This window comes from Trichosurus vulpecula, chromosome 8 (genome assembly GCF_011100635.1).
Source record: "Trichosurus vulpecula isolate mTriVul1 chromosome 8, mTriVul1.pri, whole genome shotgun sequence".
Classification (NCBI taxonomy): Eukaryota; Metazoa; Chordata; class Mammalia; order Diprotodontia; family Phalangeridae; genus Trichosurus; species Trichosurus vulpecula.
This window is the reverse complement of record NC_050580.1, coordinates 55951237-55976205: the sequence shown is the minus strand read 5'-3', so window position 1 is coordinate 55976205 and position 24969 is coordinate 55951237. Positions and strand designations below refer to the sequence as shown.

The following is a 24969-nucleotide window of genomic DNA, read 5'->3' as shown; positions in this document are numbered from 1 at the left end:
CACACAGAATGATTATATGAGAACAGTTGGGTGACTCAGACACGCAAGGTGAGACAAACAGCTGGAGGAACCACATATATCGATCTTGACATTCTTGTTCTGAAGGAGACCAGAAGAGGAAAGGAAGTTGCAGCTGAATGGGACAGTTCTCAGGCTCTCCTTGGCTAGGCAAACAAAAGAGTTGACTGAGTTGATTTTAATGAAGGATTATAGGGAACAGGAACTGTCAATTAAAGGGATACACGGTCACCTCATTTTTAGTGCTCAATGATAGGTATTTGCCTAAAGGCTACCACAAAGACAATGGCAGCCTATATACCATGGCCAAGAATGAGCAAAAAGGGAAATTCTATGATTAGACCCAAAGAAAATCAGCCTAAATATTTTGTAACATTCGGTGATTTCAATGCAAAAGTGAACATAAAGGAGGACAGCAAAAAGAAAAAAAAAGTGCTGTAAAACATGGTTCTGGAGTAAGAGAAGAAGACTGAAGATGTGTAGATTCTGCCTCTGCATAGGGAAGCATCATGGCCTAGTGAGTAGAATGTTGGAGGTTGGAGTCATAAAGACCTCGTTCACATCCTAACTCCAGGCCTCATGAATTTTGTGACCACGGACAAGTTATTTAGCTTTTCCAAACCTCAGTTTCCTCATCTGCAAAATGGAGATGATAGACGTATTTAATTGCTGAATCTTAGGATTGTTAGGAAGCTCAGACAAAATGATGTTTGTAAAGGGCTTAGCAAACCTCAAAGCACTTCTATAAATGCCAGCAATTGTTATACAGAAGATTCAAGCCTTTATTATTGGGAATATTTTTCTTCAAGAAGAGAGCCAGGAAGTGCTAGAAAATGGTGAAAAGCAAGTTAAATCACAAAAAATGAAATTGATTTTCCTCTCGTGATGAGAATCAGCTGGTTACCAATATGGGAGTCATTTCTGAATGAACAGTAGAGTCAAGTCCTTGTCTTGTTAGAACAAAGATAAAAATCCACACCAAATTAGAAGGAGGAATGAGAAGATGTGGCATACGATTGTACACAGTTCCAACTGGACTGATTTCAATAAGCTGTTGATGCCAAAAAATGGGAAATGGATTTTAAAACCCAAACATCAACACAGACTGTCACTGTTTCCTTAAGGAGGCTTAACCAATGTTAAGTCATTTGCCACAGTAAGGAGACTTATAGAGCCTACAAACCACTTCAGTCAGCAAACATTTGCCTAGCAGAGAAAGAGAGAGAGAGAGAGAGAGAGATCATCCAAAGACAACAAAAGTAGAGGATATAAACATTTATAAATTCTTAAGGGAAGGATGAGGATGGAAGACTATGAGAAATATCACTTCATTAAATATTTGAGAAGCAAAGGAGGGCAAAACAATAGTGAGGATCCAATTATATGAGACCCTCCACAGTGTACTTATAGGTGAAGCTGGAAGGGGGACGATAAACAGATGACAAATGGGGAAAGATTCTGAAATCATAATGAGAAAAATCCACATATTGAGGGCATTCTTGATAAAGGCGTGAGACTTTCAAAATGGCATTTTGTAGTAGATTACATTTTTTCAAAGTGTATTTTTATGTATATTTTTAAATTACACAAAATTCCTGGAGAGATATTAAAAAAGAGAATTCTGTGACCCCCTTGATTATTAATTTCCTATGAGACATAAAACTTTTCAATTATCTGACTCTGTCTCAATGGATGTCCACAGAGTCTAAATTGGAGAGGGATTCCACATAGATGACGGGGTCCTCCAGATGGACCCATTGGTAGGTACCATAGCACTTATCATATCAAACTCCAGAGCATTGCAGAGCCTCCTATGATCACTCAGAAGAGCTCAGCTAAACTGTACGCATGGGAAAAATCCAAGTGGATAAAGATCGTGTTTTGTCTCGATTAGACTCTGGGTAGATGTGCAGGCACTTAACACGTATCCATCAGTTATGTATATCTTAGGTGATTGGCACCGCAGATGAGCATTGGAACTGAGACTCCATTGAACTGGGAGCCAAGCAGCATGAATTGCCTTTGGAAAATTATCTGTCACTTTTGATGCCCCCTATCTTCTCCCTGAAACAAAGGCCCATCTTCGTAAGAGCCACAGTCTTCTAGGGATGCCGTATGGCATACAGAATTCATGGAAGAATTCCAAGTTGTGGGTCACAGAGTTCAGTGGGAGGTCAGAGATTATCTCATTTCTTGTCTTTCTATGTCCATTCCTCAGCATATAGGGCCTCATGCATAGTAGGCCCTTGATAAATATTTGGTGATTAATTGAAAAGGCTGTAGCATATTTCAGATGAAGAAATATGCAGGAGACATAGTATAAAAAGACACCATTGGAATTGTTATAGCCAGAAAAAAAAATGGGCTAGTCACAAGTCATTGCTTCTAGTCAGATCTAGAAGAAGGCCTCTCTGACACTGTGCAGACTCTCTGTGAACAATTTATGGGAAGACAGGGTTAAGGGAAGACTCGAGAAGATGCAGATAGGGTTGCACTGTGTGCCATTGGGGGGCCTGCTGATACAGAGGAGCTTACCAATCCATTTTAAATATCCAAGTATGTGCACTGGTCCTAAAAACCCAAACTTCTGAAATGATTGTAAATGTCCCAATGTGTTAGATTTGTAGGTGTCTCTTCACAGGAGGTTCTCCCTTGGCAGGAGTCAGAAGCCTGAATAGGTGTTCATGGTCATGTGACTCTGAAGGTGCATGTAAAGAGGTCATCAGGTAGGACTGGGTCATGGGTAGGGCTCTGAGTTTCTGCCCAGGGTTCTTTCTTCACATGTGGTAACAGCAGGTAGATAAAAGAGGCAGCTACCACCACAGGTCTGGGAGGAGAGTCGAGAATAATAACAGTAGTTCACATATTGCTTCTTTTTTTCAGCAAACATTTATAAAGCACCTACTGTATACTTTATAAAGTACTTTGCTAGGAGCTAAGGACACAAAGACCAAAAAAGGAAGAAAGAGAGAGAAAGAAAGAAAGAGTTCCTCACTTTAAAGGAACTTATGTTCTTTTGGGAAAGGGGTAGGAGAGAATGGACAGTTTGAATACAGATAGATAAATACAAAATAATTTCTGGGAGGGGTGCTAGCAAATAGTGTGTGGAAAAGGCATGGATCAGGTTAAGCCTTAAGTGGGAGTTGGCATTTGAGTTGAACCTTGACAGGAGTTATGGATTCAAGGCAGAATGAGACCATTCCAGCCAATGAGAGAGACAGCCTGTGTAAGTCATATGGATGAGAGGTGGAATGGCATGTAGGAACAGGGCACGCTAGCCAGTCTGCTTGGAACATAGGGTTGACCAAGGCAACATATATATATATATATAAATGTCCTGAGAGGTTGGCAGGGAGAGTACCTTCAGTTTACAGAGTGTCACATGGGGCAGGATTGGGTCTGGTCTGCATCCTGCCCCAGGCTATTTCTTTACAGGGTGTGTGTGTGTGTGTGTGTGTGTGTGTGTGTGTGTGTGTGTGTGTGTGTAGTGTGTGTGTGTGTGTGTATGTTTGTGTATATCCAGATGCTTTGTTAATCCTGCCATTTCTGTCTCTTTCCCCCTGTTCTCTGCCCTGGTACAGAGCCACTGCTCTGATGCACTAATCCAAGGCCTTTCTGTGCTTCTTCTCTCACCTCCTCTCTCCCCTTCTCTTTCCCTTTCGCTGTGGTGTGTCCAGAAAAGGAAGTCGAGTTCCAGCGTGCACCTGATGGTGAGCCCGGCCTGCCCACCCATCTGCCCACCCCGTGCTGCCTGCCCGCCCGCCAGCCATGCATACTCATCCTCATACCATGCACGTCTGCTTGTGCTCATTACCACCACATCTGTCACAGGTCGGCAGGTGTGGCCTGTCCTCCTGGGCGGGGGCCATTGCACAGGGACATTCTCACTTCCCTGCAGCCCCAATGGCCTGGAAAGTGAGCACTGAAATGTGGTGCGGCACCCCCTGCCATGGGGGTTGGGCTGTACCCTGCAGCCCAGGGCAGGAGGTGGCCTTGGTATGCAGTGGGTTGGTGCAGATCTCCAGGCACAGAGGGAGGAAGCTTAGTCTCTTTTGGGAAGGAGAAGTTTTTGTTTTTGTTTTTTTATCCTGGCCAGCGACATAGGCAACCCCTTCCTGAAATGGGATTCACAATATGGCAGCCTCCAAACACTCATCGGAGATTCAGAGGAACACGGTTAGATAGACCTGTTCTCAGATCTCTTGGCTTTTTTGGTCTGGCGTGAATGCTTATTCTCCAGCCATAGCCAGGACTTGGTCTTTCCTGTCTCTTCCCAATAGGATAAAGCTTGGTAGAGTGAGGAGCCTTTCCCTAGAATATACTTTTTCTTTCCATAGTACCCAATGAACTTATGCACCATAAACTTATGCATATGCAACCACTAAAACAAGAGGTCACGATGCAAATCCCATTCCTCTTGTTGTCTGGCTCAGGATGGAGGATATCCCTAGCCCTAAGGGAACAGTGAGTCGCCATTCACTGGAGTGGGCTTTGCTCTTTGCCCACCCCTACAAGGAGAATTTTGTGAGGGGCACAGAGATGAGGGGACAGGCTCTCCCAAGAACCTTCTGACAGACTTAAGGATTTCAGCTCTGGCAGCTAGACTGAGAAAACTTTGTTCACTGCCGACTTCAGGTAGGGGAGCTGTGGAGCAGGGACTGTCATGAAACAGGTCCGGGATCCTTGATAACCTCCTCTGAGATCTCATCCTTCTCCTTTTGTGGTGGCCCCAGCATATAATCTCTTATTTCTGTGACTCCCGACTCCCTACTGACAATTGGTACCAAGTCTTAAATGCCATCCCTTCCCTTGAACTTGGGATTGAAAGCCACTTTTAAGGGTAGAACTTAGGTTCAAATCCAGTCTTTGCCATGTACTACCTGTATGGTGTTGGGTCACTTAACTTCTCTGGGCCTCAGTTTCCTCATCTGTAAGGGTGTTGGGCAACATGACCGTAAAGGTCCCTCCCATCTCTAAATCTATGATTTCAAGTCGGCCTAAAGGAAGTTCTTGCCACTAGAGTTCCCTGTGTTAACAAAATCATTGATCGTCACACATTCCCATAATATTCCTCTGTTGGCTTTGGGTCAGGTACATGGGGCCTCACAGGGAGGCCCCAAGACAGAAGGGAAAGGGAGTTACTCAGTCCCTCCAAGCCTAATTATAGAGAACTACAAAAGTGTGGGAAGTGTGGTCTAGTTGTAAATGCCTACTTCCCACCAACCACCGAGTGTCTAGCATCAAAGATTCTACCTCATTTCTAGCCTGATCCTGTGCTGAGACTAGTAGCCTATTGAGGAATATGGTTGCACAGAGTTTGAGGCTGTGGACTCTGAGCAGTATTGAGAGATGCCTGGATGTGACTGTCCTCTGGGCTCTAAGGTCAGGTGGTCATGGGGAAGGGAGATTAGACCATCATTTCCCACTGCAGAATTGGCCATGGTCTTGGTGAAGAAGAAGTGTCCACCCTTGGCCCATGGAAATGCAACATGGAATATCTTCCTGCTAGGAAGCTTCCTATTTGCCATGCAGTGGATGGAACTGATATTTTGTGGCTAGAGAGAGTCATAACTACAGTACCCAGCTGTCCTAGCTACTGGCTATACAGTCAGCCTATCTGCGCTCACCTGCCATAGCCCTGGAATTCTGCTTGCAGAATGTAGCTAGCTGTTCCTGGTAGTTTCCTTTCATTCTCAGTAGTCTTATTCGTTCTAGCATTTACCAAGAAGTATGGCCCTATCTGGTCACTCTGAGTCAATAGGGAGGCTTTGAACCTAGGACCCCAGGATAAGAATTGGCAGCCATCAGCGAAATCAGGGCCCAGAAGTGTACTTGTGCCTCTGGGATTATCTCTCTTCTATTGCAGGAACAACAAACCTCAAAATCCAGATCTCCTTTTTCAGTGAGCTTTATTCTCTGATGGTGTAAGGTGACTAATTTAGTTATCAGGAGGAAAAAGGGAAGTAGGCCCCAAAACAGCATTCAGATTCTGGTCGTGGTTTTATCTCTTTTATGACTCAGAATAAAAAGCCTTCTTAGCCTCTGTGAAATGAGAAGAATCCTGAATTTCCTTGATGTGTGAGAAGAGCTGGTACCTGGTACCAAGAAATGCCAGAGAGGAGCCTGAAGTGTAGACTGTAGGCTGCTTGTTCCCAGAGATTCCTTTGGCACCAGGAGCCTCTGGGCTGCTCCCAGATGTCCCCCACCCCCGACATCAGAGGCCCCCGGCCTCTCGTCTGCTCCTCTCACCCATCTCCACAGCCATTGCTCCCATGTACACAGTAGTATGGAGGCTGCCTCAGGCCCAGCTCCAATGGGGCCAGGGCCAGGGGTGAAGGGAGGGCTGGGACAAGAACCTGGGCTACTTTGTTAACTCTGGGGGGGACTAAACCATCTGTTTTCTTGTCTCAACTACAGAGCAACAACAAAAACAGTCTCGTAAGCCCAGTCCAAGAGCCTGCGCCATTGCAGACGGCCATGGTACCTCCTGACTCCAGCTTCTCCGCCTCCGCTCACCTCCGCCTCCCTCCCCTCCCCTCCTTCCTCTCCCCCGGGGGCTGCCTCTTCTCCTTCCTTCCCTCTCTTGGCTTTTTCACCCCCCCTCATAGAGCGAGCACCATCGTGCCCCCTTCCCTTTCACGGGCCGCCTCTGACCCTGCTTGGCCTTCCTCCCCCCTCTTGTGATCCCATCATGGCTGCTGCTCCCCAGCCCCTCTGCTGCTGCTGCTACTCTTGGGGAGGGGAGATGGAGGCGAAGCTATATCCCCCTTCACACAAGGGCCGGGGTGTCACCGTCAGGGTGGGATAGGAAGTCACTGAATCTGAGCTGATCTTGGGCTCTGAGCAGTGGAGCTGTCCAGACTTGAGGCTCCCTGGAAAGAAAGGCTAGCTCCTGCCAGCCTGGTGTGGAAAGAGTACCGGCTGTGGAGTGGAGGACTTGGTTTCAAATCCCAGCTCCGCCATTATAGCAGCCACTGCTAAAGGCTGGCCCTGACGGTTTGGAAGGCACTTTGGATATGTTTTCTCATTTGATCCTCACAACAACCCAGTGAGGAAGGGCTGTGATTGTTATACACACTTTACAGAGGAGGAAACTGAGGCTAAGAAATTAAATGACTTCCCCAAGGTCAGACAGCTAGGTGTCTGAGGTCAGATTTGAACTTGGTTCTTCACTCACCTGGTACCTTGCTGCCTCTGTGGCCTTGGGCAAATCACCTAATCTGCTGATTCTCAGTCTTTCCATCTGTAAAAATGAGGGGGTTGGACTAGTTGGCTCCTAAAGGCTCTTCCAGCTATAGATCTATGATGGGAACTTATATGAAGAACCCCCTAGAGACCCCCCAGCGAGTGGGATGCCTCCTGTTCCTTTAAGTCTTTTTCCAAAAGGGAAGCTGTGCCCTCCTGGCCAGCAATACAGCCAAGGAAGGTTGTAGCAGGCCCTTTCCCCTCCCACTCTGGTACTCTGACAGGGACAAGTTTTGGGAGAACCAACGGAGGGCTTCCCAGGCATAACTTAGCATGGGACAGAGACTTCTCTTCCTTTGCCTTCCTTCTGTACCTCCTAGTTCAGCTCTCCCCTTTTCACAGTGCAGGGTAATTGAAAGAATGCTGGATTTGGAATCAGGACCTGAATTTGAAGGCTCTGCCTGCTTACCTACCCATAGTGCCTTGGGCAGAGACGTCTCTTGATCTCTCTGGGCCCCAGCCTCTTTATTTGTATGTCTAGAGATGACCTTCAAGGTCCTGTGAGCCTCTGCTCTCTGTCTCCTCAGTATTCCTTAAGGAGCTTAGCTGAACTGACCTAGGTATGACTCCAACTTCATGGCTTCTCTGGTGCCTGCTTCCCATTGGTTTCTGAAGATAAAGTGTCTTTCAAGGAGAAAAAAAAAAAGTGAAGTAGAAAAATCAAGATAGAACCTGTCATCCCTACCACTTCTCTCTTGTATATATGGAGAGGAAGCATGGTACAGTGGATATGGCATTGGACTTAGTGTCAGGAAGACCTTGGATCCAAAGACAGCCTCAGAAACCTACTAGCTGTGACCCTGGGCAAGTCACAGCTTCTCTGGGCCTCAGTGCCCTCGTGCGTAGAATGAGGCAGGCAGCCTTAATGACCTCTGAGGTCCCTTCCAGCTTCTCCACTCCCCTTAACCCTCCAGAGTCAGGCACCAGTATCCATTCCTATCTTGGCCGAGCTCCTTCAGCTGAGGTGGAATTGGAGGGCTTGGTCCTTTGGGATTGGTTTCCTGCCAGGCAGCTACCACAATGCCCCGGGGGTACCGGAGAGAGCCCCTCTGGGAAGAGCTGCAGCCCTACCTCAAGACAGGAGGGCAACTCCCCTCTTCTCCTCTCACAGGAACCCCAAACCACCGTGGTACACAATGCAACAGACGGGATCAAGGTGAGTGTGGTCCCTGGCACTGCCTGCCTCCTTTTCAGCCTGGGCTCAATGTGGGACCAGTGGGGAAGAGGGATCACGGTTAGATCATTTCTGTGGGTCCTGTACCCTCAGGGATGCTGAGGGTTTATTTCCCTCATTCCCTTCCAGCAGGCGCCTAGGCTGAAATGGAGACAGCCAGCCTGGGTTTTGGGGCTGTATGTCCTGGAGGAGCTGTACTTGGTCCTCAGAAGGGAGTGTCTTTGTGCTCTGATTACTCCTTGGCCATCCCGTTGTGTCTCAGGTGGGCAAGGATGGCATTTTATGGGAGAGAATCATTGCTCACTCCTCTTATCCCTGGTGCTGCCTCCTACTCCCCTCTTTTCTGATCCTCCTAGCTTTTGAGGGAGAAATGGGCAGTAATATGCTCTTTTCATCTGGCAGGGCTCTACAGAAAGCTGTAACACCACCACTGAAGATGAAGATCTGAAAGGTAAGATGCATGGGAGAGGGAATCTTTTCTGTAGCTACCTTCTCGAGGGAAAGTAGGGATTCCTTCAGCCTCCTGGCAGCAGGGTCTTGTGGGGGAGGGGGAGGGCAGGGGTCCAGCAGGGTTGAACAAGAGCCTTTCTTACCTTCATCCCCAGCCTGAGGAGTTTTTTCTGAGCCTAATGGCCAGACTTTTGTTGATGACGAGTTTCAGGAGATAGTGCCTGGGGTGGCAGGGACCCGATCTTCTAGAAACATGGGCATTATTGGTCCTTGGGAATGTCAAAGGCAGACATGAACTTGCCCTTCCCTATCACAAAGCTAAGGAGGTCTGAAAATGGTCATTAGAGCAATTAAAAAGAATGAGGGAAAGACCTAGTTTAAAAAAAAAACCCTGTGGAGGGATCAGGGGTCTCAAGCCACCCTTCCTCCAAGAGACTTCAAACCTAGAATCATAGGTCTCATCTCAGCTGGAATAGAGGAGATGTGATGGAGCAGACTGCAAAAGCATATGGGTTCCTGACCCCTGGGGTTCTTGTTCTTTTCATCTGCTCCCTCCTTACCATCCCCCTCCCCAGGCCAAACCTGAGGGACATTGGCAGAGCTGGGAGCTCACCAAAACTTAGTACCCACCAGCAGCCAATAAAGGGGACAGAACTTTGAAGCCCATCATAGAAATCAGATTTTGCATGAAATTAAAGAGTACTTCCAGGTCATGGGAGGGCTAGGATGTAGTATAAATGGTACCCAAAGTATGCTGGTAGATTGGAAGAAGCTGGCACTGGATGCCACTGCCCCATTCCAGCATCTGGTTCTCTCCTCTTGAGAGGAGACGTGTCCCATGTTCAGTGAAGGACTGAGCGTGTCCCAGTTCTAAGGTCTTCATAGTTATGGTTACAGAGGTTCTCTGAGCTAAAGATGTAGTCCTTGGCCTCTCTACATGCCAGGGTCCTCCACCTTTCTCAATGCGGGCTACAGATTGGGAAGCCTCAGGGCAGAGGCAGTGGCTTGGCATGTGGGCCAGTGCCCAGCGGCAGCCTGAGGCTTCACCATGGCCCCAGCTCTCCAGTAGCATGGGCCTAGGGGTTCCCGTCTGGCTTGCGTGTTCACCTGCCTTGTTCTGTCTGTTTTGGCCACCCTCCCCTGCTCGGCTAGCTGCCCAGCTCCGCATTGGGGATCGCAGCTGCTTGGGGTCTGATGGACGGAGCCCCCGGGACAGAACAGCCCCCTCAGCAGGCATGCAGCCCCAGCCTTCTCTCTGCTCCTCAGCCAGTAAGTTGGAAGGAGGCACGGCTCCCCATCCCCTCCAGAGTCGTCCGGCTCCCCATACCCTCCAGAGTCGCCCAGCTCCCCTTGCACTGAAGCTGTCTCTGGCAACACCACCAACAGGAGCCAGGCCGGTGGTGCTGCCACATCTTAGCCAGGTTCTGGAGCACAGCCTCTGCCCTGGGGGTGGGGTTCTAGGTTGGGGGAAGATGTATGGAGGCAGTGTCGTAATCAGAGAAAGGCAAGTAGGGGAAGTGCCCCTGGAGTCTAGGAAAGGATCGTGGAGGTACACAGCATAGAAAAAGAGAAGAAATTGCCATGTTTAGGCCATGGGCCAGGCCAATGGGATAGGAGACAAATGGCTCCATCATCAAACAGGGTGGTGGTTACCAGCAGAATTTTGTGTCACCAGAGAAGTGGTGAAGATGGGGGGCGGTGTTGCACAGTCTAGCTGGTCTTCCCAGAGGGGCTTTCCCCCAATTGCCAGTTATACTTTGGTGCAGAGGCCACCCTCCTTTTCTCCTCTCACACCATCCCTCTTCCTGAGCCTCAGGGCCTGGCCCCCCTGAGCTAGCCAGATCCGCTGAGCAGATGATGTTATGGGGAGACAGGTCCTGATGGGGTTGGATGGGGATGGGAGGGGAGTGTGTCTGAGTGCGCTTGCACGTGTGTCTTTTTTGGAAGGCTGATGGCGTTCCTGATTGCTGCCTGCCCAGTCATGACTGTTGGCTGTGCGCCCCCTCCCTCCCCCCAATCTGTGATGTTTTGGCTGTGCCTCCTCATTGGCCGTGTTTTTGGTTTTTGGCTGTGCTGCCCCCACCCCCACTCCCCACCTCCACACTGGGCTGCAGCGGGATGCTTTTCTAATGCTTGCATTTGTCTTGCAGCCGCTCGCTCCTGTGAGGAAAGGCTTATGGCCTGGGACGGGCCAGGGCTCCCATCAGGGTTAGCACGTGCTCAATCCGAGCCCTCCCTCTCTCTGGTGGTACCTTTCGCTCACAGTGGCGCTCCGTGTAAGTGAGCTGCCCCGGGAGTGTAGGATGCTCCCCTCCCAGCCCCTCGGCTTCTGGGACCTCCCTGGGCTGCAGCCCTGACTGCCTGCCTGCCTGTCATCCAGAGCTCAGTCTTGATCCCCCTGGGACTCAGCCTGGTTTGCTAGCTGGTGGGAGCTTTGGAGCAGGTCGGGGGGTTCTTGTTCTGTTTCTCTGGTGTGGGGCTATCAGGGGCCCTGGCTTCTGTTTCCAGCTAACACAGTCTGGAGAGAATGGGGGTTGGCAGTTCTTTCTCCATTGTGCTGCAAGTGTCTCCCGTCCCTGCCTGGTCTTTTTGAAATCCTTACAGCCAGGGGGGCTTGGTTCCCCTGGCCTAGGGGACCAGAGCTATTTTAGGGGTGATTGAGTACCTTGCAATGAGGGGAGATTGTGAGTGTTGAGGGGGGCTGTCCTTTTTGGGGTGGCCTCACCTAGCCAGGATGGGATATTAAGCCTGCGAAGACCATTGGTGATGCATCAGATGTCCCAGTTGGACAATGGAATCTTTTCCCCATCTATTTCCCAGGTGTTTGCTTTAGTTTGGCTCTTGATATAGGAACAGGGCAAAGGCCAGAGACCCATACTCAATCAACTGTCCTGGGCGGCTCAGTGGGGGCGGGGAGGATCCTTTTCTCTGCAGATAGTTAGAGTAAGGAATGATGGGAAAGGTCTGCTCTGTGACGAGCCCTAAAGGCAGAGGGGAGAAAAGATAATTACTTGGAGTCAAAGACGCTCTAGGCAGGAGTGGGGAGGGTTTTCCTGGGGTTCTCCCCAACCTCATACAGGTGAATTGCAGGGCTTTTCTCCCACAGTTCGAAAACAAGAGATCATTAAGATCACGGAGCAGCTGATTGAAGCAATCAACAATGGCGATTTTGATGCCTACACGTGAGTAGAAGTAGAAGCTCTTGCATGGGTCACTTCCCAGAAGGAAGCAACCTCCTGACCTCAAAGTGTTTGTCCTAGAAAACACATGGGGTTCCTGTGGGGCCTCAGGGGACCAGAGTGCTAAGTCTCAGTCTCTCGGGCTCTACATAGGATAGCCTTGCCCAGGGGAGCAACTCTGGAGGTCTTGCTTCCCAGTGGGTGGGAGGGAAAGCCCAGGATTAATACAGATGATAAATAATAAGGGAATTCAGAGTACCAAAGGATTAGGTTGTGTCCTGGTACTTATATCATCAATAGTTTGGGGCCAAGGAAGAGGGAGGGATGTAGAGAGGTCCATGAAAACCTTGATTTGACCAGCTCTCCTCTGCAGGAAGATCTGCGATCCAGGCCTCACCTCCTTCGAGCCTGAGGCACTCGGCAACCTGGTGGAGGGGATGGATTTCCATAAATTTTACTTTGAGAATCGTGAGTGGGTTCGTGCTGCTGAGATCCTCCCACATGCCTCCTGTCACTTCCTTCTTCCTCCGTCTGACCCCCTGCTCCCCACCTCCCAACCTCCGAACTTGCCTTTTCTTCCCCTTTTCCAGCCCTCCCTTTTGTACCCTCTGCTTATCCCAACCTCTTGCTTCTTTTCTCCATCCTTCCCCAAAGACTGCTGTAAACTTGCCAGGAAAGTAGTGCTGCTTTCAATGCCAAGACCTCTGTATTGCCAGCAGTCGAGTGTTGCTAACTGATGCACCTGGGTTGATCTCACCAAATAAGTAAACTAGTAACTGTGTCTGTAAGCTTCATTATAGGGCAACTTAAAATAGGGTGAGAGTGCAAGCTGTGGGGCAGTTTCAATGGCTGAGGGGGTTAATTTACAGCCAGGATACAGCCTTGTTTGGGATGTGGGGAAATGCATCTGGCTGGGTATTCCAAATATTGAGGTAGAAAGCAGTGAAGGTATTGGATTTCAAGCCCTTAAATATCTTCGATGGATCTGTGGTCCATTCAGACTGGTTGCCCACCCACACCCATTCAGGCCTCATAAAATCCTCCACAGCCTATCCATCTGAAGCACTTGAGAGGCGTTCCTTGAGAGGAGTAGCTCTTCCCAAACTTTTTGGTCTCAGGGCTCTTAAAATATTAAGAATTTCTTCCCCCTCTCTGCCGCTTGAGCAAAAAGCTTTTCTTCATATGGGTTCTATCTATTAACATTTACCACATTTGAAATTAAAACATCTTTGTATTACTGAAAATAGATTTGACCTTGCAGATCCCCTGAAAGGGTTTTGGGGACCCCAGATCAGTCTTTGAGAGCTGTTGCTCTGAAGTACTGGTTTCTTATCTTTTGTGCCATGGACCCCTCTGGTGATCAGTCTGGTGAGGTTCATGGATCCCCTGTTTCTAAGAATAATGTTTTTAAATGCTTAAAATAAAAATACACAGGATGACAAAGAAACCAGATATCTTGAAATAAAAATGGAACTTTTTTTTCCCCGTTTAAGTTTACAGGCCTCCTTAAAATCTATCCACAGACTCCTTTGTGGGGGTTCTGTGGGCCCCAGATTGAGAACCCTGCCCTAGAGTTCTTGACTGTGTGGGAGCATGCAGCCTGTCCACCCGTTATTCCTCATCCTTCTTCTTCTTATTATATTCTTCTGCAAGAAGATTCCTGGATCTCCCCCTCATTTAAGCCTGAGACCCATCTCTGCTTTTAGTCATAAATTTGTCTAGTGAGATCCCTGACACCACTTCCTGCAGTCCATTTGTAATGTGTTAGAGGCTACTCATGGCTACCACGCACCTCTCTACTGTCCTTTGGGTGACCCTTCACTGGATTTCTTTGGAGAAGGCTTTCGAGGATTCCTTGGCGTTCCAGGGCTAGAAGCCCATTTCCCTGCCCCATTCCTGATACAAACACTTTCTCTCTCCCTCCCCCCTTCTCAGCCCAGCCCTGCTCTGATGCCATCACTCCTCCACCTCCATATCAGTTTCCATCCCTGTCCCCAGTATTCCAGCTGTGCAAAGGTAAAACCTTGGGTTGTCTAAAGTGCTTTTGACTAAGGCTTGAAGTCTTGTGTATTCTTGTCGTTATGTTTTAACCAGAATTAGATTTGTCCCTTGATAAAACATGAGCCTAAATGGCTAAAAGCAACATTTTACTCGTGCCCTGTCCACCCAGCTCCATTTGCCTTTTTTCCAAAGGATCCTGTGAGCCCTGGGAACTTCCTGGATCAAGCACTTTGGTGGTAGTGGCTTTTTAACTGTCTTATTTCCTGTCACAAGTGGGTTTTTTTACGTTCCAAGTTAGTGGTTTTGCTGTGTTCAGATAAAGGGGGTTGATGAGATGATAGCATTATCACACACTAAGCTGTGGTAACAGCTGTTGATGGAGATAGTGAGCCCCAAACTTTTGGAGAAATGTTGGGGCGCTGGCACTGAGGGATAGTGCTGGACAGCAAGGCAGGAGGGGTGCTAGATCAGTCCTAAACAGCAAACCTAACCCTTGTTCCTCCCTACAGTACTGTCTAAGAACAGCAAGCCCATCCACACTACCATCCTGAACCCCCACGTGCATGTCATTGGTGAAGATGCGGCCTGTATTGCCTACATACGCCTTACCCAGTACATCGATGGCCAGGGCCGGCCTCGGACCAGCCAGTCTGAGGAGACCAGGGTCTGGCATCGCCGTGATGGCAAATGGCTCAACGTGCACTACCACTGCTCAGGGGCCCCTGCTGCCCCGCTGCAGTGAGCTCTCCCACAGGTTAGCTCCGGGTGCTGGGAGTCAGGGTGGGCATTTGGGACGGGAAAGTCATACCATATTCTCTAGGACCTTATTCTAGCCAGAGGCTTAGTCAGTGCAGCCAATCTAGGATTTATTAAATGCCTCCTATGGGCAAGACGCTCATAAACAAAACGAACACAGTGCCTGCCCTCAGGGAGCTTATGTTCTAATGGGGGAAGGGTAGGGGATAAGGTCCTATGTTTCCCAGCCCATCTCCCTGGTCCCCCTGGGAATGGAAGGTTTGTTTACAGGTACAAAGGGGGCAGAAGTTCTTCTCATTTACCCTTATCCTTCACCCCCTATGGCCTGCTGCTGTGTTCTTTCCAGCAGTGCTGTTAGGAGATTCCCAGCCAGAGGTCAAACCTTCGAAGCCAGCGGCTCTGGAGGGCCTGAGTGACAGCGGCAGTCATGTTCGTTTGAGGTTTAAAAACAATTAAAATTACAAAGCGGCAGCAACCCATGCACGCCCCTGCATGCAGCCCGCCCGCCGTCCATCGTGTCTGTCTCTGCTGTACCGAGGTGTTTTTTACATTTAAAAAAAAAAGAAAAAAGAAAAAAAGATTGTTAAAAAAAAAAGGAATCCATACCGCTGATCATGTTTTAAAACCACCTGCAGCCCCCACCCAGGCTGGCAAGAGGGCGTGAGTTTGAGCAGCAGGTTCATCTACCTGGCAGTGAGTGAGCCTAGGTTTGCAACCCCCATGGACTCTGGGAGGGGGGCCAGGCAGGAATTCGACACTGACCCTGCTGGAGGCGACAAAAGCAACTCTGGGCAGGGTCACCTGGATCTCTGCAGTTCCCGAGGTGGCTTGCCCAGCCTTGGGTCCTGGGAATGGACTTCTTCGGAGTCTGCACGTGAGCCCAGGAGGAGGGCCAAAGTGGCAACAGGTCATGAGATGACTAATGCTTGGAGCTTATTTTTCCCTTTCCTGGGGGAAGATGGCATCATCCCCAGGCAGCTACCATTGCAAAGCAGTGGCCCCAAGACAGAGGGCTCATGGCTGGGATTTTACCGTACTGTTCCACTTAATGTAGATGGGAGACTTGGTGCTGCAGAAATCTGTCCACTAGGAAGCAGGCAGAAACCTGGTGTTAGTCTGACATGTACTTCCCTCATCCATCCATTTCTATAGGATGCACAACCAAGCATGGGTCTGGGTACCAAGGCCTGGGCCACCAGCTGGAAAGGGGTAGGGGCTGCCGCTTTGCTTGTTGTTATGTTCTAGTGTGACTTGGCCAGGACAGAGCTGGACCCAGGATCCGGGGGCCTGCCACTCCCCCTGTAGCCTTGGGCCATTCTGTTTCTGTGCTGATTTCAGTCGTCTTTGTCTTGCTTTTTTTCTTGGTGATGGCCCCAATTCCAAACCTCATCTGGGTCTGGGGCCACTATGAAGTGCCCTAGTGGGAATGGGGGAAGTAGGACTGTCCATCTCTCGTTTTCTCTCCAGAGTTGGCTTGTCTGACTCTTGCCTAGGTGTCCCTATTTCAAGAGGCCTCTCTACTGACCAACAGAGGCTCAGAATTGCTGCTGGAGAGTCTGCATGGGCCTTCACCTTCCTCTACCCTGCATGCACCCCAAAAAAGGAGGTGCCCAGGGCCATGGCTCCCCTCAAGTCAATTTTCCTTCCTGTTCCCAGGGGGTTCTACTGCCACAAGGGAGGGAAGGCAGGAAGAAGGAAAGGCGCTTGAGGACAAATTGGTCATAGGCCAGGGTCCTCTGCACAAATACCTACCTACCTACCTGCCCCTTTCCAGGGAAGGTGGGCAGGCCCCAGAGTCCCTGGAGTGCCTTCAGAGTATGAAGCTATAGCGAGAAGGGGCAGGAGAGGAGCTGACAGCCCCCAAAGAACAGGTGTGAGAGCTTCGGTTGGGTTTGGTCAGACTCAGTGGAGCACGGTGTGCATGCCCACCCTTTGGGCCCCAGGCCCTCTTTCCTTTCCTGTACTCTGCATTGCCAGCACGCAGACAACTTCACAACATGGTTTGGTTTTGCAGTCTTTTGAGACAAATGGTCTTTGAAACCCATAGCTTGATATCGGCTGCTCCAGCCCCATCTCTCCGTAGCATTCTTACTCTTCTCTCCTGGGGCTAACGTCAGCATCTATAGAATTTAGATTATTAAAAAAAAAAATCACCTTTTAAACAGGAAATGGAAGGCATTTGATGCAGAATTTTTGCATGATGACATAGAAATAATTTAAAAACTAGCTAGTGTTTGTTCTGAATGTTGGTAGACCCTTCATAGCTTTGTTACAACGAAACCTTGAACTGAAGATATTTAATAAAATAACATTTAAACAGTCCACGGTGTTGTTAGTGTTGGGGGCTCATAGCTACGTACTTGAAGAGGGGGGTACTGGGTTCTAAGTCTGTTCAAGGGGTCAGTGCCCGTCACACGCACACACACTCCAGCCTTTCTTCGAGTTGTTTGTGTCCACGGAGGCACGTGGGGGAAGACTGGGGTGAGAACTTGCGGGGTGGGAGGCGCGGCGACAGGACCACCCAACCTCGGAGGTAGTTATACCTTAGACTAATAAAGCTTCAGGCCCTTTACAAGGGTCCACTTCCAGAGAAGCGGCGGCTGCTGGGCACCCGAACCCCCCAAAGCGGCCCCGACTGTGCCAAACCCTCGGCTTCCCCTGCCGGGACTCTACCCTTATTCAGCGTCCCGAGGCTTCCCCCGCGAGCTGCCATGGGATGGTCCACCCGCCGTCTCCCGCCCCCACCCCCGCTCCCTCCAGCACAGTGGACCGGTCCGCATCTCCCCTCGCCGGGATTGGGCCGAGCAGCCTCCACTCCCCGCGCCGCTTCCCCTCCGTGGTCCTTGACGTCTGACGCTTCGCCCGGACTGTTCCACTCTCCCAGAAGGACGGGGGAGAATCGCTCCTCAGGCCCAAGGAGGAGACGCGCGTTCAGGTACGGCGGGGTGAGAGAGAGTGCCCCTCTTCCTCTCAGAGACTCGGAGAGCTGCGACGGGCTACCTCAGAGGCGACGGGTCCCGGCCCGGAGCCGCGAGCAGCGAGGCCCGCCCCCTCTGCTCCCCTAGGAAGCCGTGGTTCGGCCCGCCTGCGGAGGAGCGATCGCGGGGAGATGGCGGAGCCTCCGCGGCGGGGCCCGGATCCGGGAGAAGTGGGCGCCCCGGGGGCCCGGGGACACGGCGGAGCCCGGCGACCGCAGAGACAGCGCCCCTCCCGCCGGGTGAGCAGAGCCCCCAAGGCGTGACATCCGAGGACCGCTCCCCGCAGGATCGCGCCCCTCCGTGGGCTGCTGCCCGGGGTCCCCCCATCTCGTGTCTCCCCCTCCCTGTGTCGATCTGTCTCTCCCAGTGTCCCCCGTCACTATGTCCCCCCCAACCAGTGTCCTCCCTCCCTGTGCCCTTTACCCAGTGTCCCCCCACCCTGTCTGCCCCTTCCTGTGTCCCCCATCCCGTGTCCCCCTCCTTGTGTCCCCTCAGTGTCTTCCTCACGTCCCCCCACCCAGGGTCCCTTTTACCCCGTGCCCCCCTACTCTCCCTCCTACTGACTCTTCGCCCGCTGGCCCACTGTCCCCCTCGCCCAGTGTCCTCCACACCCAGTGTCTCCCTGCTGTCCCCCCCCAGTGTCCCCCTCTCCTGGTACCCCCTTTCCTGGTGCTCCTCCTCCTCCAGTATGTTCTGGCCAGGTGCCCCCCCCAGAGCCCCCTCCCCAGGTCTGTCGCCAGATGTCAGGCCGGCCCGGGTTCCCTCTTCCCCCTAGTGCCCGCTCAGCCCTCACGCTGTCACCCTAAATCCTCCTTGGCCCCCCCCCAGGCCCTTCCCCATCCCCTGGCTCCCCCAGAACCCCTCCTGCATCCTGGTCTTCTGGGCCCCGTGCTCCCCTACATCTGGCCCGGCTGGGGAGCCAGACATTGGCGAGGGCCTTTACTGCTGCTTAGCTGTGCCCTGGGGTGCCCCCAAGCCCCCTGAGATGGGCACAGCCCCCATGGGGCTGGACCTCGCACTCAGGCCTCTGGCTTCTCCTAGGTCCCTGTGGTGTGAGCTGCTCTGGGCCGTGCCACTCGGGCCATCGAGGAGGAAAGGTGAGAGGGGTCACCCCCACACCTAGAGACCCTGTTCCCTTTCCCACCCCCAACAGTGTCCACCTCCTCCAAGGTTCACAGTTCACGGATGACCGTTAGGCTGTAGCAGCCCCGTGGCCACGTGGATAAGATAGCGTGATAAGAGATGTAGATAAGGGGAGGTGCCCTTTATCAGATCCCGGGTTGCTTCCTGGGCACCCCCTCCCCACCTTCCCCTCCCCTCCCAGCAATGACCCAGAGCTCCTCTGACTGTCCACCGTGGGGCCACAGGCTCTGCTCAGCCCTGAACCCGGCTCCTGCCCACCCCTGACCAAGGCTGAGCTGAGCGGATGAAAGCGGGTAGGGGCCGCCCAGAAGCCAAGCAGGAGGTGAGGCGGGCCGGGCCAGGCCAGGCCTGGGCCAGTGACCCGGGGGCCAGGGGTATCTGGCCCTAGCCCTCCACTCCTCTGTCCCTCAGGTGACAGCCCAGCTGCAGATGCCCGTGAGAAGCCCAGCCGACGCCTGCAGGGAGCCTCGGCAAGCCACGCAGCCCAGAGCCATGGGCCAGAGGCCATGGTGACGTGAGGACTATGGAGCATGCCCGGCCCCCCCCTGCGTCTTTTATCGCCCGCACCGAGGGAGCCTTTCTCTACCTCTTCAGCCCTCCGGGGAGCTGATCTCAGCTGTCTCCTCCTCTCTTCTGTTTTGCCCCCTTTCCTGCCGGCTCAAGGGTATCTTCCTCTCCCTGCCCAGGAACCTCAGTGCCCTCCACGCCATGCTCCAGCTGTGGAGAGTGGTACGTCCGGCCCGGCAGCTGGAGCTGCATCGCCTAGTGCTGTTGCTTATTGCCTTCAGCCTGGTTTCCATGGCCTTCCTGGCCTACTACGTGTCTACCACCCCCAAGGCCAAGGAGCCCCTGCCCCTGCCCCTGGGCGACTGCAGCAGCAGCGGGGACACTGGCCCTGGGCCCGCCCGGCCGCCAGCACCCCCCTGGCCCCCCCGGCCCTCAGAAACAGCTCGCACTGAGCCCGTGGTGCTGGTGTTCGTGGAGAGTGTATACTCACAGCTTGGCCAGGAAATCGTGGCCATCTTGGAATCCAGCCGTTTTCGGTATAGCACAGAGTTGGCCCCCGGGCGGGGGGATATGCCCACGTTGACTGAACGTGCCAGGGGCCGCTATGCCCTCGTTGTCTATGAGAACCTGCTTAAGTATGTCAACCTGGATGCCTGGAGCCGCGAGCTCTTGGACCGATACTGTGTGGAGTACGGGGTGGGCATCATCGGCTTCTTCCGTGCCCATGAGCACAGCCTGCTCAGTGCCCAGCTTAAGGGCTTCCCTCTCTTCCTACATTCCAACCTGGGGCTGCGTGACTATCAGGTGAACCCCGCTGCCCCACTGCTGCACCTCACTCGGCCCAGTCGTCTAGAGCCCGGACCGCTGCCCGGGGAGGACTGGACGGTTTTCCAGTCCAACCACAGCACGTATGAGCCAGTCCTGCTGGCCGAGGCCTCCGCCCTGGGCTCGGCACCCCGTCGTACCCGCCTGCCCACCGTGGTGCAGGACCTGGGGCTGCACGATGGCATCCAGCGTGTGCTTTTCGGCCACAGCCTCACCTTCTGGCTTCACAAACTGGTCTTTGTGGATGCTGTCGCCTACCTCACCGGGAAGCGCCTCTGCCTCGCACTGGATCGCTATATCCTGGTGGACATCGATGACATTTTTGTGGGCAAGGAAGGCACCCGAATGAAGGTGGCTGATGTCGAGGTCAGTTCCCTTCCCCATTCCAGATCCCCCCTACGCCATTACCTTCATTGACCTGTTAACCCAAAGTTTATGGTAAGCACTCCCTGCTCTTCCCAGGCCCAGCAGGACCTCCTCACTCTTCCTCCAAACCCTGTTGAGCCTTTTTTCTGCTTGCTTCTCCCAGGCCCTGCTTACCACACAGAGAAAACTCAGGGCTTTAGTCCCCAACTTCACTTTCAATCTGGGCTTCTCGGGAAAGTTCTACCATACAGGTGAGTTAGAGTCCCCTGATTCTCCATAGCATCCACTACCCTGGCCTCATTTTACCCTCCTTGCCCTTCTTCCTGGAATCCAGTGAGTGTGGGTGGTGTGTAGGTGCATATCTGGGGACTGGTGATTAATATTAATGCTCAGGGTCAAGCAGCCAGCAGGAGTTGATAGAAAATTCAACTCCATGGTCAGTCAGTAAACATATGAAGTGCCTGCTGACTAGCAAATATTGTTCTGAGAACAAGGAGTATGGGGAACGTAATAGGATGTGTTAGTAGATGGTCAGTATTATAATCTTGGATCACGGTCAGATCGATCAGTCCATTTATCGTAAGTGATGGTCAGGAGCGAGGGTGGTGGGCGGGTAACAGTCACCATTTACCAGGTGGTTAGTTACAGTAGTCAGTATGTGGCCACAGGGACAGAGGAGGAGGATGCTGGGGATGATATGCTGCTGAGGCACCGGAAGGAGTTCTGGTGGTTCCCCCACATGTGGAGCCATATGCAGCCACACCTGTTCCACAACCGCTCCGTGCTGGCAGACCAGATGCGGCTCAACAAACAATTTGCTCTGGTGAGCCCCCCGGGTGCCTTCCATACAGCCCCCTCCCAGAGCTACCGCCCTTAGTGGGATGGACCCTCATCTCCCTCTACTTGCAACTACCCTCCCCCAACTTCTAGTTCTCTCTTTTTCCCAATTTTTCTTCCTGGGATGGTATCCCTATCCCTTCTACCCCTCCAATCTCCCCAACCTCATCAGTCCCAGATGAGTCTGTGCCATCCCCAGGAGCATGGGATCCCCACGGATCTGGGGTATGCAGTGGCTCCCCACCACTCGGGCGTGTACCCCATCCACACACAGCTCTATGAGGCCTGGAAATCTGTGTGGGGGATCCAGGTGACCAGCACTGAAGAGTATCCCCACCTCCGCCCTGCACGCTACCGGCGAGGCTTTATTCACAATGGCATCATGGTGAGGGACCCTCTAACCTAAATTTGAACCAAACCCTATGTATCGCCGCCAGTATATCCTCTGGCCCTTGACCCCTAGGCCCCCACGCTGCAGCCTGGGCTGAGTCTCATTTTCACCATAGGAGGTAGAGCTTCCCCCTTTCCTGGGTCCTTAGCACACTGTTTCTCCATCTCTGTTCTGCCTGAATGGCCCCAGCCATGCCTGCTCCTTCCCTCCCTTCTCTAGGTCCTGCCCCGACAGACATGCGGCCTCTTCACTCACACCATCTTCTACCATGAGTATCCCGGGGGCTCTCGAGAGCTGGACCGGAGTATCCGTGGTGGAGAGCTTTTCCTCACTGTTCTCCTCAACCCGGTATAGGCTGAGAGGCCTGAGCTGATTGGGGGTGGGAACAGGGCCTTCTCTCCAAATGCGATGGTTGGGTTTGGGCTGAAGTTCCCCTTACGTGACACGGGGGCTCCCCACGCAGATCAGCATCTTCATGACCCATCTGTCTAACTACGGCAACGACCGGCTGGGCCTGTACACTTTTGAGAGCTTGGTGCGCTTCCTGCAGTGCTGGACCCGGCTGCGCCTGCAGACTCTGCCCCCGGCCCCCCTAGCACAAAAGTACTTTGACCTCTTCCCTCAGGAACGCAGCCCGCTCTGGCAGGTCAGCCGGCTCTGGTGGAGGCGGGGTAGGCTAGAAACATAAGGGAAGGAGAGCAGGGAGAGGGGAGAGAAGCCAGACCCCACCTGTCTCTTCTCCTTCTTAGAACCCCTGTGATGACAAGAGACATAAAGACATCTGGTCCAAGGAGAAGACGTGTGACCGACTCCCCAAGTTCCTCATTGTGGGGCCCCAGAAAACGGGTGAGGACACCCACGGAGCTCTTCCTTTTGGGAGCCCTGCACGCCCTGGGTCTGACCCCCAGGCCTGAGCCCTCTCTCTCCTCCAGGGACCACAGCTGTCCACTTCTTCCTGAGCCTGCACCCGGCAGTGACCAGCAGCTTCCCCAGCTCTAGCACCTTTGAAGAGATCCAGTTCTTCAATGGCCCCAATTACTACAAGGGCATTGACTGGTGAGGGGGGATCCCCTTGGGCTGCTCCTTGGCACAAGCTTCTTTCCTTCTCTAGTTTTTCCACCCAGGTCACACGTAGTTAGTACTGTGTCTGGTACACAGTAGGTGCTTCATAAGTGCTTACTGATCGAGCTCTTCCGTCACTTTACCTCTTCTCCTGGCTTCCATTTTTCTGCACTATTCTTTCCTTTGACCCTAAGTCCATCCCCAGGTACATGGACTTTTTCCCAGTCCCCTCCAATGCCAGCACTGACTTCCTGTTTGAGAAAAGTGCCACCTATTTTGACTCTGAGGTTGTACCACGTCGGGGAGCAGCCCTTTTGCCCCGTGCCAAGATCATCACAGTACTTACCAACCCTGCCGACCGGGCCTACTCCTGGTACCAGGTCAGTCTGCATGGGGGTAGCCAGGTGTGCCAGGGAGGGTTTGAAGGGAAGCCAGAGGGGTAAGAATGGGAGGAATGGTCTCAGAGAGGAGACAGAAAGGACAGTGTTTGATTGGGGCACAGCGTTTCTGGGGTAAACTCTGCTACTTCATCTCTCATCCACACCCTCTTCTTTTTCAAGCATCAACGGGCACATGGTGACCCGATAGCCCTGAACCACACCTTCTACCAAGTGATTTCAGCCCCGCCCCAGGCTCCTCCTGCACTCCGGGCCCTGCAGAACCGCTGCCTCATCCCTGGCTACTACTCCACCCATCTGCAGCGCTGGCTCACCTATTACCCTTCTGGGCAGGTAATGCCCCTTCCCTCCCATGGCACCCTAGCAGGGTCCCAGGCCTCCACAAAGCTGCCACCCAGTCAGCTCAGTCCCTCTCTCTGTGCCCACAGGTACTCATAGTGGATGGGCAGGAGCTACGCACAAACCCAGCAGCCTCCATGGAAAGCATCCAGAAGTTCCTAGGTGTCACCCCTGTCCTCAACTACACAAGAACCCTCAGGTGGGATGGGTGGGGAGAGCTGGGGTGAGCTGCTGAGCTTAGATCTGCCTAGAAGAAAGGCCTGTGTCTGGGAGGGACCATGTCTGGGACAACTCTCTAGGGTTGGGAGGGGGAATGTCTTTGTAGGGGCTGGCATTCCTTCCCTCCAAGCCACCTGACTGCCTTCTCCTGCTAAGCAGGTTTGATGAGGGGAAGGGATTCTGGTGCCAGGGGCTAGAGGGTGGCAAGACACGATGCCTGGGCAAGAGCAAAGGACGGAGGTACCCAGACATGGAACCTGAGGTGAGCACCCAGGGTAGGGGATCCCCCTGCAGTCATCTCTTAGCTTCCATCCTGGCTCTTAGCACATCTGACTTTGCCTTTTCCCCTTCTAAATCAGTCCCGCCTTCTTCTGATTGACTTTTTCCGGGACCATAATCTGGAATTATCAAAACTGCTGAGTCGGCTTGGGCAGCCGCTGCCCTCTTGGCTTCAGGAAGAGCTCCAGAGATCAGGCCTGGGCTGAGTGTTCTGCCCCACAGATACCCAACAGGCGGTGCCTCAAGGCTACAAGACTGGGCCAGGCCAGCAGGGGCAATGGGTGGGCCAAGCCACTCTCCCTTCCATCTCAGTGTTCCCTTAAGCCTGGATGGGGAAGGAGCAGGGCCCTCACTTCCTTTCTACAAGCTTAAGTCCTAATAAAGGGACCCACTGTGCATCCTTTCTGGGGCCAAGGCCCTAGTCCTGATCAGGGCCCTCCCATCCCATGGTTTTTGGGGGGAGGAAGGATAAACTGGTAGGTGGGTAGTGGGGAAGACATGACTAATGACTGCCATCCCACATTCCCAGCAGTACATCTGTTTTTCTCAGAGGAGGCAGCCTCCAAGGGCAGCAGGTTCTCTTGCTTATGAACTCTTCGGTCAAAGGGATCACTCTGCAGTCTGGCCTCCCTATGTCATTCACATTGAATGGGGATGAGGTCAGATGGCAGCTCATGGAGCTGAGAACAAGGCTAAAAAGATCCTTAATAAACATCATTATTTTTCTGTCTTGTCTGTCTGTCACCTGATGTGGGGACAGGAAGTTAAGGCCTGGGTCTCCCAGTGACTCCTTCCTGCAGGG

The 24969-nt window shown here is 52.4% G+C and overlaps 2 protein-coding genes across 23 annotated transcripts in view; both read left to right on the top strand.

Moving 5' to 3' along the window:
- The window catches only part of CAMK2G (calcium/calmodulin dependent protein kinase II gamma), a 60891-nt gene extending 43746 nt beyond the window's left edge, over positions 1-17145 (top strand). For 2 of the 20 annotated variants that reach the window (XM_036734380.1, XM_036734377.1), the window contains 9 exons: positions 6436-6498; positions 8375-8419; positions 8840-8888; positions 10040-10156; positions 11994-12069; positions 12440-12534; positions 14002-14082; positions 14577-14821; positions 15170-17145. In XM_036734380.1, coding sequence (XP_036590275.1) covers positions 6436-6498; positions 8375-8419; positions 8840-8888; positions 10040-10156; positions 11994-12069; positions 12440-12534; positions 14002-14082; positions 14577-14809 — 759 coding nt within the window. In that variant the 3' untranslated portion in view covers positions 14810-14821; positions 15170-17145. Of the gene's footprint in view, positions 1-3695; positions 3729-6435; positions 6499-8374; positions 8420-8839; positions 8889-10039; positions 10157-11037; positions 11164-11993; positions 12070-12439; positions 12543-14001; positions 14083-14259; positions 14304-14576; positions 14822-15169 lie in introns of those variants that run through there. The other 18 variants (XM_036734384.1, XM_036734381.1, XM_036734382.1 and 15 more) reach the window with 13 other exon arrangements.
- A 639-nt stretch (positions 17146-17784) lies between these two features.
- On the top strand, positions 17785-24893 carry NDST2 (N-deacetylase and N-sulfotransferase 2). 3 transcript variants are annotated; one of them, XM_036736138.1, is made up of 15 exons: positions 17785-18040; positions 18843-18898; positions 19356-20642; positions 20806-20893; positions 21311-21465; positions 21652-21864; positions 22090-22218; positions 22334-22516; positions 22620-22716; positions 22803-22926; positions 23138-23312; positions 23493-23663; positions 23759-23868; positions 24048-24150; positions 24248-24893. In XM_036736138.1, exons 3-15 carry the CDS (start codon positions 19653-19655, stop codon positions 24371-24373), a joined length of 2664 nt encoding a protein of 887 aa, XP_036592033.1. In that variant the 5' UTR covers positions 17785-18040; positions 18843-18898; positions 19356-19652; the 3' UTR covers positions 24374-24893. The 3 variants fall into 3 exon arrangements, with proteins under 3 accessions (XP_036592033.1, XP_036592035.1, XP_036592034.1); XM_036736139.1 differs by having other exon boundaries at positions 17786-18040; positions 21679-21864; XM_036736140.1 differs by lacking the exon at positions 21652-21864.
- Positions 24894-24969: the final 76 nt, after the last annotated feature.